We start from the raw sequence: 13,812 nt of genomic DNA on the forward strand, positions 1-13,812 counted from the left end.
TACTTACTGGAACTGCGACCTATGCTCTGCCACACTGCACCCACAAAGACTTCTCCTCACCACCATAGTAGTGTAAATAGTAAGGTAAACATTTCAGATTGTCTATTAAACCTGTACATTATCTTAGACTTGTGTAATGTGACAACAATAAACAGGATTTGTACACATGCATTTGTGGACAAACTGAGAGGTACAGAATGTGCAGACCGACAGTTCTCTGTTTTTATGTGTTTAACATAATTCTGTTTTCCAACAGGTTATTATACAGCCTTAACTTTCTGTTAATATTTGCTTGATTGTTCCTGATCAGCTCAATTACCTTCACTTTACCCTCTGATACGGCCTGGAGAGGCAATGACGAAGCCTGCATTTCCCTATTGCACGCCAGCGGACCACCGATATTATGAAGCTGATGTTTTAAGGCAGAACTGCTACCAGCCACTCTGCTAGAGATCACATGAGACGCCGTTTGTTTCTGCCTTCTATCCTTCACTTTCTGTCGATTTAACTAACCACTCAAACGTGCACAAGACCTGTAGCCCCCCTTAAATCCTGCAGAGCTCCGACAGCACGAGGCCAGAGTCGAGCCAGCAACACCTGACGCTAACACGCTAGCACTAGCACTAGCACTAGCATTAGCACTAGCTAGCATAGCGACCTAAACCAACGTTCGTCATTTTTAAATGTGACAAGACTGACCAATATATAATTATTAACACTATATTTAAGTGTGTAAATTCAGTGTGAAAGTGTAACTAACTTTTAGTAAGGGTACTCAATCATACAGCTAGTGCTACTCCTCACCTTCTAAAAGCCGGATTTCACAGTGAAGTAGCTAGCTAGCTAAATCCATCCTGCCAGTGTCAGTGTTTTTGCACTGAAAACTGTCCAATAGCTAAAATAAAAACATTTAGCTATTATTTTGACTAGGTATTTTAGTAAATATGTAATATAAAACTCTGTAACTGTAATTATTCGCGTAATGTTGAGATAAACGGGCGCGTTTGCCTGGAGAGATGTAGCTAGACACTGTAGAAACGTCCAGGGGGCGGAGTTGCACTGAGCAAATGCTTGGTTCTCATTGGTCAAAAACTCCCGTCAGTCATTAGTTTGTAGACACAGAAATTAAATTACATTAAATTAAATTAGATATTCATTTTATTTTAGGCTATGCTTGTAAATCTGTGGATTATTTGGGATTTAATGTCACTCGAATTGTCCAAGCTCTTTTTTATTTTGTGCATTTGTGTGTCCTCCTCAATGAGTCTAGCCAGGTCTCTGATTGGTCATCTTGATTCTCACCTAATAAGAGCTGGTGAGCAGGTACACCTGTGAAGGAAGAGCCGGGGAGGAAAAGCAGGAGCTAAGCTGACCACCATTGTGGGAGGATTGCTGTAATGCTTTTGTGGTTTGGGGCTCTAATTGTTATTGTTATAGTTATAGTGTGCTTAGGTTTGGTACATTTTGCCAGCACACTCTAGCCTGGTTGTGCAAAAGATTCAATTGTTAAATGTGCCATCTGGGATTTCAAACATCTGGGGTAAGAGGTGCACCTTTACCTTCCACAGCACGTGGGCCTCTGCTCTGTTTAGATCCCTTGGCTAGAGGGCGGACACCACCCCATGTACAGTACTGCTGTGCTGGCTAATACAGCAAGCTCTCTGTCCAGCTATTTTTGTTCTGTTATTCTATCTAGTGTGGGTCCCCCCTTGGGTCTTAGTTCCTCTCAACTTTTCTTGTTCTTGGGAGGTTTTGATTTTTTGTGTTTTCCTTGCCACTGTGTCCATTGGCTTGCTCAAGAGGCTTGGACCCAGGTCTCTGTAAAGCAGTGTTGTAAAAAAAAGTGCTACATAAATCCATTTAGAATCATGTAAATAATCTGATTAACTACAAAGCTCTGCTGTTAGTAGTTTCCGTCCTGACATTTACTTGCTTGCAGTTCACTGCAAAAACCATGGTCTGCAAAGAGCTTACAAAGAGTTCATTGAAGGGTATCAGTCTGGAGAAGGGTACAAATTCCAAGGCATTACATTAATCATGGGACGCTGATTGTAATCAACAAGTGATTAAAATGTTGGCTGACTGACTTTACCAAGAACTGGGTGTCCCTCTAAAATTGCTGAGAACACAGGAAAACTGTTCTGTGATGTTGCCAAGAGGCCTACAGCAATATTAAAGGAGCTACAGGCATATCTGGCAAGTGAGGTTTGTATGCTACATGTGACAATCTCCTGTATTCCCATGTCTGTTGGGTAGGGTGGCAAGTATACAGCTTTTTTTTTTTTTTAACAGTTTGGCTCGAATTCTGAAAGGTGTGTTTGCCACAAACACTGAACCTCAGAACCATGCCCACAGTAAAGCACAGTGATTGCAGCTTGGGGGCGGCTGTTCTTCTGGAACATTGGCTTTAAATTGGTAGGAATTGTGAATATTTCTTTTGGCAAAAATGGCCAAAAATAGCTCAACAAAAGAATGGCTTTAGCAGAATATTGTTTTTAGAATGGTCCAGCCAGAGACCAGACCTGAATCCAGTTGAAAATCTGAAGGGGGCTGTGTACAGGAGAGGCCATTGTAATCTGAAAGATTGAGTGCTTTTTCAAGCAAAGATTGCCAGGTCAACATGTGCCATGCTGATAGACCTACCCAAAAAGATGTACCCTAACTTCAGTGGAGCTTAAAATGGTCTGTTTTGGAGCAGGGGCTTCTTTCTTGAATAGCAGCCTCACAATTCAGGGCAATGTAAAACTCACCTGACTGTAGACAGTATTACACAGCCCAACAATTCCTACTTGCATAGAGTTGTTGAATTTGACAATTTACATGCAGATGACTAGAAATGGCTCAAATGCATTCCTCATGTGTAAGTCTAGTCATCCCTCTCTACGTTATGGTGAGCGTTGGCAAGCTCCTGTATGGACACACAAGCGCTCAGTTAGTCAATTGTGAGCAATAACAGCAAATTAGGAGAGCTTGCCTCTTAAGTAGCTGTTTACCAGTACAGATGACCAGCTTTCCACCCATGTTGACCATCTGAATCTGCTTAAAAGCTAGTCTACCTCACACCCTGCTGCACAGCTTAAGAGCTGTCAAGTGAGAGCATGTTAAATTTTGGACAGTGCCTACAAAGGACAATAGTGTCAAAGCTGGAACTTGGAGCAATGAAAGGTAATCAGATACCCTGGGTACCTTCAGAGGTTGTGTAGATTAAACCATTTTGGTGGCAGCGGGAAGACCAACATAATATTGGGTCATAGGTTTTGGTAAAACTGTTTTAAATATTAGAACACAGCAGCAGTGCCTCAGAGAAATGTGTGCACTACAAAAAGCCTTCTGGGTTAAAACAGTGTGCACAATTTTAAAGGAAGCAGTACACAAAGCAAGCACTCAAAACTTTATTAAAAACAGTCTGCAACAATCTGTACAGACCACACCAAATACAAAACAGCTTTACACACACACACACACACACACACACACACACGCCCTACTTGCACTTTGATGCAAGATGTAGAGAGATGGGACTGAATTACATGCACTTGTCAATTTGTGAAAGTTTACTGAAAATACTGCAGGCCTCCCACAAACATTTGTCAAAATCACCATAGGAAAAACAAGCCAACAGTCAGGGCAAACCAGGAGGCAGCATTTAAAACATGCTGACCAAAATGTTTACCCAGTCACACCATACATTCTCAAAAAGGTGCCCGAAAATAAATTAAGAGAAATAATGCCATAGGAGAACCCCATATAAATATTTAATGAAGCTCCACACCTAGTTCTGGCACTGTCCAAGCCAATAATCATTAGAGGGAGAGAGTGAAAGCCACACCCACACAAGTACATGTCCTTCATTCAGAAAAAAAAAAATATATATAAATGAGAACCTCAAGGCAAAAGCAAAGTTTAATAATGGTTGATGGATCTGAAAGTCATTATTTACACGATTAAGCTAGTCAAAGCTACATTCTTCACCTTAGGAGGCAGCCTGACCAGTACCTTTTAAACAACGGCCCTGGATACAACTTTAGACTGGTTGGGGGGGCAAATTGTTTCAGCACACCTTAATTCAAAAACATTACTCGACCATCGAAGACAAACTGTCCCATCCACAGCGTAAGAGGGTTCAGTTTTCACAAAATAAGATGTACCCTGCTCTACAATATCCTAGAAATGCTTACAATGTCAGAAGTGTTGGTCTGTAAAGGCTCAACAACGTATTGAATGAAATGGTGGTACGTTAAGGACATTAAATGGTAAAGGGGTACATGCCAGACATTAAGACGACAGTCCCCAAAGAAAGCTTTACATTTCCCACTGCTTAATGTAAAAGTTAGACTATTAGAATCACCTTTAAAGCAATAGTAAACAATGTTTGCAGGGAAGTCCAGAAGAGGAGTCACATGAACTTAAAGGGCCTTTAGTCTTAACCTATAAAACAAAAGTGGCTTCACACCCCCACCTGCAGTGCAGTTCTGTCACATTCCGAAATCTAGTAAAACAAGTCTTGTTTATGAAAAAGCCCAGATTTTAAATCAAGTTTATTTCTATTTATTAAAAAAAAAAAAAAAAAAAAAAAGTACAGGGTGACTCCACTCAACATTTAGTTCGGTCCAGGTAACAGAATGAGTCACAAGTTCAGCCTCTTTCACTGATCATAACATTGGCAAGATAACCTGCAGGAAGTTGATGTAAGCCACACACTGCATATCACTGTTCAATTTTATAACATCTCCATTTTCTCTATTGTTTGAACCCTATAGCTGCCCTTTTCACTGTTCCAAGTTACCTGGAATAAAAAGTTTACATTGTCATCTACTGTAAAGTCACCAATTTGAGAATGCAGGTTTCTCAGTGAACAGCGATGAAGTATGCAAATAGTTTCAAAAGCTTCACCCCATATACATCTACCAGTCTGCCAAGAAGCTGCCAAGAAGTTGCACTATACATTAGTCAAAATAGCCTAACTGTTCAGTTCATTTACAAAATCTGTAAATTAGGCAATGTTTAAGGAGATTTATTTTTATACAAGTTACTTTTCTTTTAAACTTACACCACCCACCATTACTATAACTTTGTATTTAATGCTTTACATAATGCAATTTAAAATATTATGCATGATACAGTACAGAGTCTATACACAAGACCACTGCATGTGGGGGACATTATATTCGGAAAAGTGTGCAGTCAGTCCTCAGTCCTTATACTGGCCGAGGGCAGTTAAATAGCAATATTTAATATCAAAAATTTGCACATTGCTTTTGTGAAAGGGGGAACTCTAGTAATTACCCTGAGAAAGTGAGTACTGCAAAAGCACAGTATATAAATTCTAACCTACAGACCTCTGTAGCATTACGAGTGCCCACCCCCACAAAATATCGTACAGAAATATAGCCTTTCCTCACCACACTGTTAAGCCAGACGTGTGGGGTTTTTTTTGGGATTAAAATACACAGATGTTAGTATACAAGTTACATATATAGCCAAACATATGTAGCGAAACCAGGTATCCTGTCCAGAAATGCAGCGGCCAGCCAGATGGTCATTCCACTTACCAACCATGAGCATAAAAATAGTTTACTTGTAAACATAGCTGAAATTATGAGTGTGATTCAGTGCAAAATTTCAGTCTTGCAATATTAAAGAATTCCCTAATCCATGCTCTCCCCCCCCAAAAAAGGCCACTTTAGTGGCAGTTCATTTGTTGTTCACTGTTCAGCACTACAGCAGGACAGAGGCATAATGTGGCATTTTTGGTGTGTAACTTCACAGATAATTCATGACAATTCAAGTAAATTTAAAGATTCCTGATCTTTGTTATGGGGGGTGAAGTGACCTCAAGTACACCATCCAAAAACAAACAAAACTGAATCAATTTCTGCAGGTATTTATATAAAAAAAGGGAGGAGTCACCACACAGAGTGGTGGTTTCAACTGATCCTGTCTGTTTTCATTGAACATAAACTCACTGGTCAATCCCAACCAGTGGACAGTTTCTGCTCTCCACATTGACCTGCAGAATGCAGCACAGCTCATACCATCAGCAGGTCATCCAGTGGAAGCATATCCAAGTCACAGGAGTCAAAAAGGTCACTGATGCCCTGCTCGTCATCCAGGCCTAGCATGTAGTCTTCGCTGAGCAGGGCAGGTGAGAGTGGTACAAAAGGTACCAGCTCCATGGGCTGCTGGAGGATGGAGGACAGGGAGGAGCTAAGTGGCGACATGTTGCCAGTTTGTGCAGAACTCCCATTAACTGGACCATTAGCACAGCTGCTGTTCATCTGACCAGCACTCACCAATCCAGCTTTAGCACCTTGAACAAAAAAAAAAAGAAAGAAAAAAAAAAGTAAAGATCACTGACCAGTTCTCCTCAGTGGTGATATAATTGACATCACAACAACAAAAAGATTTTGACCAGTGTTGCACTGAAACTGTACCGGTGCAGAAACTGGCACTTGCACACAGTATCGGCAATAGAGCACTGCTACCATGAAGCTTACTGACTTTGAAACAAAACATTTGTTTGCATACTTTATGGAACCAAATGTTTAAACAACCAGCAAAAGAGGCTGTGTTGAGGTGTTGATGGGAGCACTCCAGGACACATTTTGCAAACCCCTGCTTTACCTTCATAAGTGATTTAGTTATACAGTGTTGCCTTGTTAAAGGTAAACAGTCTGCCTCACCTTTGGATACTCTGAGGAAGGCAGTGTCATTTCCATTCACATCCACACCATTGTCTAATGGATTACCGGGACCGCTGGGGTCCGTGCAGAGGAACACATCTATAGGTCCTTTGGAGCTGCTCAGGTGGACCTGTAAACTCTGAAGCAAAGTAAACAAAAAAATGAAGCTAGATTATTAAATGGTGGTATTTGCGACATCTGATTTTTCCTGTTTCAACACTGAAATTGTGAGTATCAGCAGATCCGGATAAGCCAAAGCTCCGACTCATTCTAGAAACTCAAAGGAAGAAATATGGCCAAAAAGCATCCAGTAGAAGCATATACCATTTGAGGTCTAAATTTGAATGAATCTGATGTGCTAGAGCAGAAAAAGCTTTATGTATAAAACAAACCACACAACTGCAGGAATCCAGCCCTCCAGGACCAGAATTACCCACCCCAGCTGTTTCAAACAGATTAAGCCAACAGTAAATCAAACATGTAAGAGGGGGAAGTAAGGGACTTTACCTCCTTTGGGTCAGGCACCTCCAGCTTGGTTTCCAATGGAGCTTTAACAGCGATCACCGTTTGATCCTGCAAACTTTTGATTTTTCGGATATCTTGATACGTGACGTAGGCATATGTAGGTGTAGATAAGGAAACTATGCAGATGCTGTTATGACAAACTATTAAGAGTCAAAGCATTGCTAAAAACTAGAGGAGAGGGACCAGAGAGGTGAGATTTCTAAGATTTACTATATGCAAACACTAATACTGCAACCGACAGAAACTGATCTGGTGTCAAGACATACATATGGTTGGTGTAGAGTTTTACCGACTGGGTGATCAGTTCCCTTGAACCAGCCATAGCAGTGCCCTTCCAGCATTTCCAGTAGAACTCCACAAGACACTAAATTTTGAATAATATTAACTTCTATGCTGCTCTTCAATGTGAAATCGTTCTGGCAGTGTGTGTAGTGAGCAGTTCAACCACACCCTGTTCGAGGAGTCCTGTGGGTGTTTGGATGCATCACAACAATAATGCAGGCCCAACACATTATACAACCTAAACACCAACCCCTAAACATCCCATCCCCACACATTTGCTTACTGTGGTCTACAGCTAAATTAAGTACACACAGACTGGAGTAGAAAAGGATATTTTTGGTTGTGAGTCTCCTCGGTCATCTGCTGGACGTTGCTCGTGCAGGCCTGAATGAGCTCGTCTAGTCGTCTCTCTTCATCTCGGAGGACCATCATTTCTCTGCTCAAGGTCTGCAGGGGGAGCAGAGTGAGCGGCCCTGCATCAGATGGCAGGCTGGAACCCCTGAAATAAATCAAGGCACAGGTCATCTCTACTCATACCAACAATGTAAGCAGACTAATTCTTAAAAGTTTGACTGGGTCTCTGCTGGCTAAACTAAGACAAGCTTAATCTGGCAACCCGCTTAATAGAAATCATAGCAAAGTGTTTAAAAAGGTTTTCTGAGCAAACCGAACTCGGATCATTTCAGCATTAACATAGGACGAGATCATACAGAAGCCACAAAATCCATTGTAGATTCACCTGCTCTACTCCCTCCCTTCACCTGTTAAATGAAGGTCTGCACTCATAGCACACTTCATTGTCAAGTAATTGGGTTAGACGCACACGCTTGGGGTGCGTTTGGGGTTTCCTGTCAGTTTGCATTTAATGTGTTTAGGTGAAACCATCGAACAGCCAATCGAATGTACTGCTATACATGCAAGCTACTTATAGCATCCTTTCTTGCTGCGGACATGTTAAACAGATAGTCAAACAAGCCTCTGAAAATGTCTCCCTACCCATCTACCAGCTACACACTTACAGCCACTGGATGTTGTTCTTGGACTTCTTTTTGATGAGATGAACACCCTCCAGCACGTTGGTGATGTCATACAGTCGCCTCTTCTGTACATTGAGCAAGTCAGCAGCCCGGTTCAGGTCCAGCACGCCGTCTGAAGACTGAGCCAATAGCTGACAGAACTTTTTGGTCAGGAGGCCCAAGGATGTGTCATAACGAGTCTTCTCCGGTGGAGTTTTAGGAGCTGTTGAATAAAGATAAAAGGTCAGCATGTTTGTCTGTGCAATACATTAAATACTGTCTGAGCACAGAACTAACCAGTGTACAAAGTCCAGGTGACTTGCCTGTGCTATCAACTTCTTGCTTAATTTGTTTTCACCACTGAAACATGCATCACTTAAACTGAATTTTAATAAGCTACTTTTAAAAATTCATAAAATTTTTCCTTCTTCCTCCCAATTTGGTACTGCCAATTAACCCACCCATTCGTAGCGCCCAAGCACTAGCAATGCTCCTGACACTTGGAGGGTAAGGACTTTTCACATCTTTTCAAACTGCTGCCGGTGCGGCACTGCTGGCAGTAGACACGCTCAGAGGAAAGCCGGGTCCCCAGCTCCACTTAGCAGACGCCTGTGCCGGCCAACATGGCTTCAGAGTGATGAGGGGGGAGACCGCACCAACTACCCTGGAGAAAGCATGACCAATTATGCCGTCTCAGACTCCCAACTACAGGCAGAGACACGTGGCTTGGGATTCGTACAAAATCCCCACCACCCCATGGTGGTGCATTAGCTGCTAACAATGAACACTTATCTAGCAACGCCAAGAAAAAGTCAGCTTTTTTTTTTATGATACCCAAAAAGAAGCACAACATGAATTCCTCTCATGGTTAGTTGTGAGACAACATTACGCAAAGGTGTCTACTGTTGTAAAGCACAGCCAGACTTTGTACCCGTTTGGCTGTGCCATGTTTGGAGGGGGGAGGGGGCTTCTTTATCAGCTTTGCACCTCAATTGGAATCAAAAACAGGTCACGTTAAAAAAAACTGGTCTTTTGGCATTCTCCAGACTTATCCAAGCCATGTGTTTGCTGTACATAACCAAGATTTATAAAAAAAAAAACAAAAAAAAACCCACAAAACAAAAAAACCCCCACAACCACACATTTCAGTGCTTGGCACAATCAAGCTAACTGCACACATTTTTGGAGAACCAGAATACTGCCAGATTCAGTGTCAGAGGGCCAAACGTTTGTTAGTTCAGAGTCATGATCATGGATCCATTAAACCAATTCAGTTATCTGGGGCTAATTAGCTTAGCAAGATTTTAGCTTAAGCACTTTCAAAACAGACTATATTTGAGATACACCAACGTGAAAACTCCAGGCTGACTCCAATATTCACAACTTTTTATTATAAACATACCAGCTGATTCGGATACCTAAGCATTTATAAATGTGAAGGTCTACCTGAACTGGCATCACAGCTAGTATTCTTATATTTATTAATTACATTCTTAATTTTTATAGGTTAAAAAAAAAAAAACAGTAAAACAAAACTGACTTCCTGTAATCACCCAACTGTTTCGACACCTGGCCTACAATAAACATCACTCAAAATCAAAGCATCTGACAGGTGCAATTTAAGCAGTCAGCAGCCAATACTGACATCCCCTATATGATTCTGCATCCCTAATTGTTTTTTTTTAACACACAGTAAACACACCAAGCCATAAAGAGATTATAATGGGTGTTCCTACTGTAGCTGTTAAGAAAACACATTCCTTTCATGAACAGCTGCAGGCCAAACCGGTTGGAGTAGACCTAGACTAGACACCGTACAGCCACAGTGATGACCATTTCGCACCAAGCTCAGGAGCCGATAGCGAGGATACCTTTGGGACTCTTTACTCGAAGAGCAGATCTGCGACCTCTGGGCGTCCTTGTCGGTTCACCGTATTGGTGGTCCACGGTGTCCAGCTCTAAACGACGCTTAACCTGAACAGACACACATTTAACAGAAGCACATTAAAATGAAACAGACACATTCTAACTCCAAACTGAGCACAAAAGTCAGATTACACTACCAGCTCTGGCTTGGAACACACCAGCACTACTGCTGTAAACTGAAAACTGATTTAGCATAGCAAACACTTCAACGAGGACTTTGTGGCGATCAAAGCGGCAGTCAATGGACTTAAGCGGAAATCAATAGGTTGGATCCAACTGACCAACAAAGGCAGCGCTACACTGAGTGGTTTGCATTAGAATACAATGTGTGGCTGTCTCTGCTAAACACTTCATCTGCCGTCATGCAGACTGAAAACCAGCACTTCTAGAGCTTGTCCATCAACACTAAAATTAATCACAATTCTTCATTAGACAGCCGCCACCCTTCACAGAATCCAAAAGACTTAGAAACGCAGTGGCGCATCATGGATCACATCATGGCTCAGGTTCCAGAAAGGCCATTGCTTGAGTGTAGAGATGGAAACCATCATCTGAGTATACAGAGATTGCTTTTGAGTTTTTTTTGTTGTTTTTTGGGGGGGTGGGGGTCCTGATCACTTTTAAAGATGCCTGATAATCAAGCTTTTGACTGATCCTGACCTGAATAATCACCAATTTTACTTATACACACTACATATACATAGGATAAATTCCACAAGAGCACAATATGTAATCTACTGCACCCAAAACAACTACGTTTTAACCTTAGACACATCCAATAGGATTCATATTCTTGCTAATCCTGGGAGATCTACTCCATATTTTAACATTTCCAGGGCTGGGACACATGATCCATTTAATCATACTGATCATTTCTGGTTATTGTGATAAACATGCTTTTCTAAGCATATTGAGGATATCCTCAGTGCTAAAAGAGCACATTTCATTCCCAAACAGTGCGATTAGACCATTTCATTAGATGAAGTGGAGCAGATGTTGAATATAAATCACTGTACTCAGTACAGGAGAGTCTCTGATGCTGTCTGTGGATTTTGGATGTCTAAATATCGTGATGTAGTATTCACACCATATATCGCCCAGCCTCAAGCGATACACATTACAGCCATTATACCACAATTCCCATATCCAATAAATCCCTAGACAGGAATGTAGGTCATTGGCCAGGTCTCTTCATTTGCCTTCTTTCTGGACATGTGTTTCCAGGCTTGGTTAATGCTTCCAGTGTTGTGTAAGACTCCCTTTGGTGCAAATAAAAAAAATAAAAAATAAAAAAAAATAAAAAAAAAAAGACAAAAAGGGAAGACAGACCAGCCCAAGCATAGTCAAGCACTTGTTTTTTTAGGAAGCACAAGCTCAATGATTCTTCAGGTCAAATCTAAACCCTTCATTTCACGATCTATTCAGAAAAACAGTGATCCTGAATGTTATGATCAACAACAGCGTGTTTCCCCAACGACCACCCTCACCACCACCCTCACCACCACCCTGAACGCACCAACTCTGCCAACATCAGCGTTTTGAGGTCAGGACTGGCTTGGACACTTATCCACTGCCTGTTCTCCAATTTTTGCTCACAAACAGCTGAATTCACGAAAACAGGCAGACCGAGGCCTAAAACTTAAACCCCCACTAAACGAAGGTGCGCACACACACACACACACACACACACACACACACACACACAAAAAGAGAGAGACCCCATCCCCCCTCTAGACGTTAGCCAAGGCCTAGGCTTCAGCTCACCTCGGTTACACCAACAAGGAGCTGCTCGTTTTCTTTTTCCTCTCAAACGCACACATTTACAGGGCTCCTGCGACCATGTAGCTAGCAACCTTAGACGGGTTCATATTTTTATAGCCGTTTTTAAAGACATGTCTCTACCGCGACGGCTCACTAACATCCCCCCAAGCTTTAGAGACGAGAAGCCTGACTTTGCTAGTCGAGGCTTTCACACTGAGACGTTAGCCAGCTAGCCTCTATACAGCTAGTCCACAGCTTGCAGCTGCAGTTTCGCTATGCTAATAAACAAACTTGCAGTCCGACACGACACTGAAACTTGCCCCGAAGTATTCACTTTGGATTATTCCAGGTCTCCAAAGCCCCCAAACCGCGCCAGTCTGAACAGGTAGCACTACAGGGGACTAAAGGGGGTCACAACTGCAGGCATTCAGTACTCAAGCCCCACAGACTCGAGGGCTGTATGCAACCAAAACACCGCGAAGAGATAGCAATGACACTCTGATTAGCCTAGCTGCTTAGCCAGCGAGTTTCAAACACACAGTACAGAAGAGAGAGAGTGTGTGTGTGTGTGTGTGTGTATTACCAGAGGACGCCCTGCAGCGGCCCGGAGCCCTGCCCCGGCTGGAGGCCCCTGTAGAGGAGTTGTGTACAAACTGCCCACCGCGGGGTCAGACACCCGGACATCGGCGGACTGTGAAGCGCAGGACGGCGGCGTGATCATCTGGATGTAGGCTGCTGAAGAATACGCTGCAGTACGGCGATCAGAGGAGCTATACAAACCGCCGTTTTGTTCCATAGCAGCACCACCGAGCCCCGATATTATTGCCCTGTGTGGGGCCGAGGAGAGCTCCTTCTTCATCTTCAACACCCTCCAACTCTCCTTTATGCCGCTTGTTGTTTGCGAACCTTTTACTGCAGATTCTACAAACAAACACCAGAAATAGCCACCAATACCGACAGAGGACACCCTTACTGACCAGTATCCGCAAAGATGTTGTAATATCGACGGGAGCAACCGGCAGATGGAACCGATTAAGATTAAGAGGCGAACTTCTTCTTAGGCGCTTAAAAATGGCTCCAGGAAGCGGACAATGAATGAAGGGATGCGGTTTACGCGCCAAACGCCCTCCCGCGAAACTCAGATTTCCCGGGAAATTTTTGAAATGAATTTGCATGTTGCATGCTATTGGTTGTTCCCAGTGCAGTCTGCGCCGCGATTGGTTAATGCGTACCTCTTCCAACCAACCAAATGGCAGAAGCCTGGGAGCGCTGCCGTTTTTATCAAGTTTTAATATTAATACTCACTATTATTACACCATAATTAATAAATCAAATAATTAATTACCTATACTTACTTATATCTATATATATATATGTTTATGTATACATTCTGTTGACATTATTATTTTGACAATACTAACACAATATAGGCCTACATTTGAAATAATATGACTACATGACTTAGCTGGTACAAATAAAGTCTTTCAAATGAGCTAGTAAGGTACCCTGTGTACAATAATATTGATAAAGGCAATTAACACATCAAAATATCTTCTTCTGTATGGTCGTCTCTGTTCCGACACATCTCTGCTTACAACCTGAACAGAGGTCTTCATGTA

General features: G+C 42.2%; 1 protein-coding gene across 1 annotated transcript; it reads right to left on the reverse strand.

The window, feature by feature from the left end:
* Nucleotides 1–3,384: 3,384 nt before the first annotated feature.
* Nucleotides 3,385–13,245, reverse strand: e2f3 (E2F transcription factor 3). The gene is made up of 7 exons (XM_072674780.1): nucleotides 12,777–13,245; nucleotides 10,378–10,480; nucleotides 8,510–8,729; nucleotides 7,821–7,989; nucleotides 7,191–7,301; nucleotides 6,684–6,822; nucleotides 3,385–6,310 (listed from the first exon to the last, which is right to left on the reverse strand). Exons 1-7 carry the CDS (start codon nucleotides 13,050–13,052, stop codon nucleotides 6,030–6,032), a joined length of 1,299 nt encoding a protein of 432 aa, XP_072530881.1. The 5' UTR covers nucleotides 13,053–13,245; the 3' UTR covers nucleotides 3,385–6,029.
* Nucleotides 13,246–13,812: the final 567 nt, after the last annotated feature.

Source organism: Salminus brasiliensis, chromosome 3 (genome assembly GCF_030463535.1).
Source record: "Salminus brasiliensis chromosome 3, fSalBra1.hap2, whole genome shotgun sequence".
In the NCBI taxonomy this organism is placed as follows: domain Eukaryota; kingdom Metazoa; phylum Chordata; class Actinopteri; order Characiformes; family Bryconidae; genus Salminus; species Salminus brasiliensis.

Excerpts from the sequence above, each read along its gene's own strand:
- e2f3 (XM_072674780.1), bottom strand. The coding sequence starts at position 13,052 with ATGAAGAAGGAGCTCTCCTCGGCCCCACACAGGGCAATAATATCGGGG. Across the intron at positions 8,730-10,377 it reads TCGAGTAAAGAGTCCCAAAG|CTCCTAAAACTCCACCGGAG; the intron begins GTATCCTCGCTA and ends TTTATTCAACAG. Across the intron at positions 7,990-8,509 it reads AAGAACAACATCCAGTGGCT|GGGTTCCAGCCTGCCATCTG; the intron begins GTAAGTGTGTAG and ends GATTTATTTCAG.